The 5,354-nt window shown below is 36.9% G+C and overlaps 1 protein-coding gene across 1 annotated transcript; it reads right to left on the minus strand.

Annotated features, from left to right (window-relative positions):
* Positions 1-363: 363 nt before the first annotated feature.
* LOC112510457 (protein Dr1 homolog) lies at positions 364-4,550 on the minus strand. The gene is made up of 6 exons (XM_025115877.1): positions 4,416-4,550; positions 4,204-4,266; positions 2,082-2,171; positions 1,513-1,607; positions 823-891; positions 364-737 (listed from the first exon to the last, which is right to left on the minus strand). Exons 2-6 carry the CDS (start codon positions 4,256-4,258, stop codon positions 579-581), a joined length of 468 nt encoding a protein of 155 aa, XP_024971645.1. The 5' UTR covers positions 4,259-4,266; positions 4,416-4,550; the 3' UTR covers positions 364-578.
* Positions 4,551-5,354: the final 804 nt, after the last annotated feature.

Consider the following 5,354-nt stretch of genomic DNA (forward strand, 5'->3'; position numbering starts at 1 on the left):
GAAAACCAATAAAATAAAATAAAATAAAATAAAAATGCATTCTTATAAACCAAACGTACCCCCAGTAAATCCCACATAAATGTAGGGTCTACGAAGAGATAGGGAGGTGGTTTTTTCCAGCTTGCATAACAAATACATATACATATACATATACATATACATATACATATACATATACATATACATATACATATATATATACATATACATATACATATATATATACATATATATATATATATATATATAAAAGAAGCTACAGTCCTATGTGAATCATCAAAAGAACCTCCTTCTATTTCATTTCCCTTTCAAATCAAGAAATCATTCAGCTGCAACATGCCTAACAAATAAGATGGCAGCTTTGACTTAAGACTAATCAGCAAGCATATAGACATAAATTGGGAGTACAAATTACACTAACATTCAAACAGGTAGCAGTCAACTAACCAAAAGGGACTTTGTACATGATAGAGAGATGAAGAAGCTAAAAAGAGGAGGGAGGGAGGGATGGGGTTGTAAGGAAGCTTGCCTACTTTCTTTCTTTTTTTTTTTAGTTTAAAAAGGGATCTAAGAGTAAGTTAGCTATTCAAACTTGGTTCGGCTTCAGGCGGTTTGGGTGCAGTTGCAACACCGTTCATTCTGGCACGTGCCTCCGCAAACATCCTCTGCTGCTCAGCTAATGCTTCTTCTTCAGTCATCTCTGCTCCATTTGTGCACTTTCCACCTCTAACAGTATCCTGTTCCATCATTTCCACCTCAAACACCACTTTCTACAACCATTTATCACATTATGGTGCCAAAAATTAAAAAACAAACCATTACCACTGTTTCGAGTTTGTGTTGTTCATAGGCAGCATAAACTTCTTCTATGTAATCCCCAAAACCAAGAACCTGGAAAAATTATAGATGACAAATTATACAAGAAATAAGCAGAAAGTTTGGTGGATATCGGCAAACTAGTCCAGTAACAAAATAAAAAACCATAAAAGGCAGAAGCTGGTGGAGACTGTCAACCAATCGCAGTTTCATCTTCTTATACTATTAATTATACATCATGACAAGTGATCAAAACCAGAATGCAAGCAGCATGACCAGACCTCTACATGAAGGCACTTGGAAGATCACCTGGTAAACGTCTTACTGGACAATGGATGAACAATTAAGAAGATGATAATTAACATTCATTGATGCATTTCATATGTAACTTCAAGAAGGATAATTGTGATCTTAATATTTAATTTAATTTACCATCCATACCAAACAAAAGAAAGACAATAATACTACTAGAACTGAAGGAGCTGTCATATGGGTTAACAACACAACAATGCCTAAATCAATCTATTGCAACAAGTTCCACAGTATTGGTAAGTATGGGTGACAGGGTATAAAAACTAATGACAACCTAATGCAGGCGTATCCAAGGTACAACACTAAACATCATCACATGTGCATCCTAAGGTGAAGCATGCAAAATGAATATGGTTATCATGATTATGTATGCAATTAACGAACCTCTAATGCCTTGAGAACATGTTCTGGTGCGATTGTTCTTTTATCTTCTCTGCTACACACTTCATTTGATTCTGATGAAATAAGATTAATGAACTCTGCAGGAGGGAGGACAATGGATCATATAAGAGAGGTTCAGTTCAAATATTAAGTTAAACATCAATTAAAACACAAGCAGTGCATAAACATGAACTAAAAAACAATCAGAGCAAATGCCATGAACAAACTTTTTTGAAATATGAAGTTAAACATGACTCAAGTGTGTTCGGTGTTAATAAACCCAAGTCAATGTAAAACAAGAGCAGACAACTGGCTGTAAGGTCAATACTTGTCAAAAGAGAATCAAATCACGAACTTGCAATATCGACTATATAAAGAATTGGCTCCTAAAAATATAACAAACCATGAACTTTCTAAAACATGATAGCCACATTCATGATGCTCCTAGCGAACTAAAAACAAAAAAAAATTCCATCTCTCATCCTAATCCATCTAATCTATTGCCAAGGAAAAACATGCACTGACAAATGAAGTAACTGCACATAAGCTTGAAAGCATGACAAGGATCTCACCTACACAACACTCAATCAAAAGATCTTGAGTATCTCTTGCAACACGTACATCTGGAGGCAACATCTCCTTAATTATTTTAGTCATAGTAGCTGCATGCATATAAACAAAAACTTGCATCAGCAAAAAAACTTAAAAAAAGCCATCCAACAGGTTAAACAAGTAACCTGCAGACCAAAAAGGCAATTAGCACATGCAGATTCGAGGTGAAGCTTAACATGTCTCCAATGTGACATGTCCCTAGATAATAGACAACACTTGTGATTTCTTATTTATGGCTTCTACCTTGCCATCAACTTCATGCCAAGTGACCATGGTGTACTCAAAACTGGATTTCCATTTTCATCTCCATTTTGCATTCCTCTTCTTAAGTTTCTTAAAGGATTATCGACATGTGATCAGGAAATCATCAAATCAGTCTGGAAAGTGCTACTTGAACAAGGTGCTCATTTCCAGTATCCACATGCCTCTACGAGGCTTAATCCCACGGACATACAATAATTCAAAATACTCGGCAACAACAAACAACAAGTAGACCTAAGATTCAATAAACGATATACGCTTACCAACATTAACATATAAGAGGATTGGTCTCCAAAAAACCAAATTAAGGGTGTTGTAAGACTCAGATACATGCGACAAATTGGAGAGCCAACACGAACTCCATTGTAATAATATAAGGCAACGCAATATTTATATATCAGAACATACAATTATAGGCATGTTGATCATCAACTAGCAACATATAACGCTTCCACTTATATGCAGTGTAATAACAATACCTTACAAAATTTGGGTGTTCGGCTAACCTTAGAGTGGGTCAAGCCCGCAATGGATATCAATAAAGCAGAGGACATGAATACGATTTTATTAACTGACGTCATAAACAACACTGGCATACAACAGAAACATAAATTCAATGTAAGATTATGCATCCAGACAAAATACACATGCAAATGAATTACTATCTTCAAAATATAAACATGAATACTAAGAAAGCAAATATCTAAGCACAACAATGAATCGCCATTCACACCTTTGACCTATATGGTAGAAATTAAACAATGTTAAACTTTTAAGGAGCTTCCGAGGGTCATCAAGTATCATCGTATCAACCTCCACATTCTTGTAATAAAAAATTGTTCACCTTACATCCAGATATATAACTTTTTGGTAGGCAAAGGCCCTACAAATAAGTACATCGGGCAACAAGCCGGTTGAGTGCACTGGCAAACCCACAAGTCAAACAGGTGTGGCCTACATTTAAGGTACTGTATGTAATGATCAGCACATGTGAGTATTGACCATACCAAGACAGCTTCCCATGCTCTACTCATAAAAAATTTGGGGGAAATTCTATAACAGATCCTTATCCATACAAAATCACTGCTGAGTGCTGAGCCAACACAAAAATACGACCAGTAACCTAACAGCGTCTTAGAGAACATAATAAAGCCAAAATCAACAAAAATAGAAAAAGGTTTTAACCAACACAACAAAAAACATATGGTTATTGGTACTTTTGTTAATAACATGGTTTAGTTTTCATTACAAGGAAAATTCAACACAAGTTTGCAGATCCAACCAGTGGCGTGCAAAAGTAACCCAATTTCCAGGTACTCAATATGAACACTCGCATAGCCATCTTTTCTGGGCACACACACAGGCACGCATTAGCTTTTCACAGCGTAGATGAGGGACATGGAAGAACATGGTTGCACATATGGTTAACACATGCATATCAGTATTTGTGTCTGTATCAGGATTTAGGATCAAGTGATAAATCAATTAATCAGATTGATTCCCGCTCTGACACCGAGATCTTGGACAGATGATAAACAAAATTAAATTACTAAAATCATCAGAATAAACCAAATTCATTGACGCAGCTATTCCTCATGTATATTATTATTATTATTTAAAATTTAAAAAAAACACTGCAAAAGCACTTAAAAGTTCAATTTGCAGACCCACGAGGTGCGCCCGATGCTTTTAGGTAATTGACCACAGAATCAAAGCAAACGTCAAGAACAACGGAGTGGTAAAGGCTCGATATACAGTCACAGATATCAGACATACATACAACAAATCATAGAATACAAACACGAAGGAAATCAAACGAACCTTTCGGGAGCGAAGCATCCTCTTTCGTCTTACCAACAATATCCATGGGTTCCATCTTTGACCCTACAAATTCAACCAAAAACACCCGCAATCATCAGATCCAAATCAAATTTCAACAAAATCGCATCTCTCAAACATCACACGGATCACATAATCACAGATCTAAACCAAACAGAAACATACCAAAAGAAAATAGGGATTTCGAAACTCACCGAGAAGATCAGGAGCGCCAGTCGACAGAAGGTGGTGGTCGGGATCGAATTATAGCGATAGAATCCGAATCGAAAGACAGGGATCGGAGGCGGAAACGATGAAGCATGATGGTGCCCGATATAGGGAGAGGGGGAGTTCGCAGGCGACTAGGGCAAAATTCTCCAGGGCGCGTGGGGTAATGATTCTCGACGCGCGTGTCAGGCCTTGTCGTGTTGACTCAGTGGGGTCCACATTGTGGTGTGAGGTAAAAGAGAGCGCGTGGATGAGGTGCGAGCGTGGGCATGTGTTGTCGCTAGGATACATGAATGTTGGGTTTTATAGTTTTGATTTAACGTATTTGGAGTGTTAACCAACAGGTGGTGCTTGATGAATCGTTGAGAGCCAGAAAAGGAGCGATCCCCCCCTTTCTTCCATTCCAATCACACCCATATGGGCCGGGCTTTCTACAAATTGCAATAAGCCCAATTTTAATGGACCTTGACCCAAATATCCGACCCGTTTGACCAATTTAGTTAAATGGTTGAGTTAGGTTAAGATTTTTAACTTGTTTAATAAATGAGTTGAACCCAAACCCAACTCAACCTGACATATTATCACCCCTAGATTTAGGGTTATGCTTCATTTGAAATAATTTGACTGGGATATGACATGACAATATCAAACCTTGTTATCCTTACTCATGGTTTATGCAACATTAAATTGAGACATAACAAGTTCTATGTGGGATAAAAATGTATTTTTTTTTCTATTCCCGCCAAAATAAGTGGAAAAAACACGATATATAAGACAAGAGTTGTGAATTGTTAAACTAGTTACGCCAAATTAAAACCCGGAAACATTTCACAATTGTTTCATCCTCATACATGAACGAGACTCTCGTTCTTCTAATATAATCCAGTCTTGTTTAATATTGTCCACGTACCAAACAAACCCAAGGT

Source organism: Cynara cardunculus (assembly GCF_001531365.2).
Source record: "Cynara cardunculus var. scolymus isolate 2C chromosome LG 3, CcrdV1, whole genome shotgun sequence".
NCBI classification, from domain to species: domain Eukaryota; kingdom Viridiplantae; phylum Streptophyta; class Magnoliopsida; order Asterales; family Asteraceae; genus Cynara; species Cynara cardunculus.

Excerpts from the sequence above, each read along its gene's own strand:
- LOC112510457 (XM_025115877.1), bottom strand. The coding sequence starts at position 4,258 with ATGGAACCCATGGATATTGTTGGTAAGACGAAAGAGGATGCTTCGCTC. Across the intron at positions 2,172-4,203 it reads GGATGCTTCGCTCCCGAAAG|CTACTATGACTAAAATAATT; the intron begins GTTCGTTTGATT and ends ATATGCATGCAG. Across the intron at positions 892-1,512 it reads ATGTTCTCAAGGCATTAGAG|GTTCTTGGTTTTGGGGATTA; the intron begins GTTCGTTAATTG and ends TAATTTTTCCAG.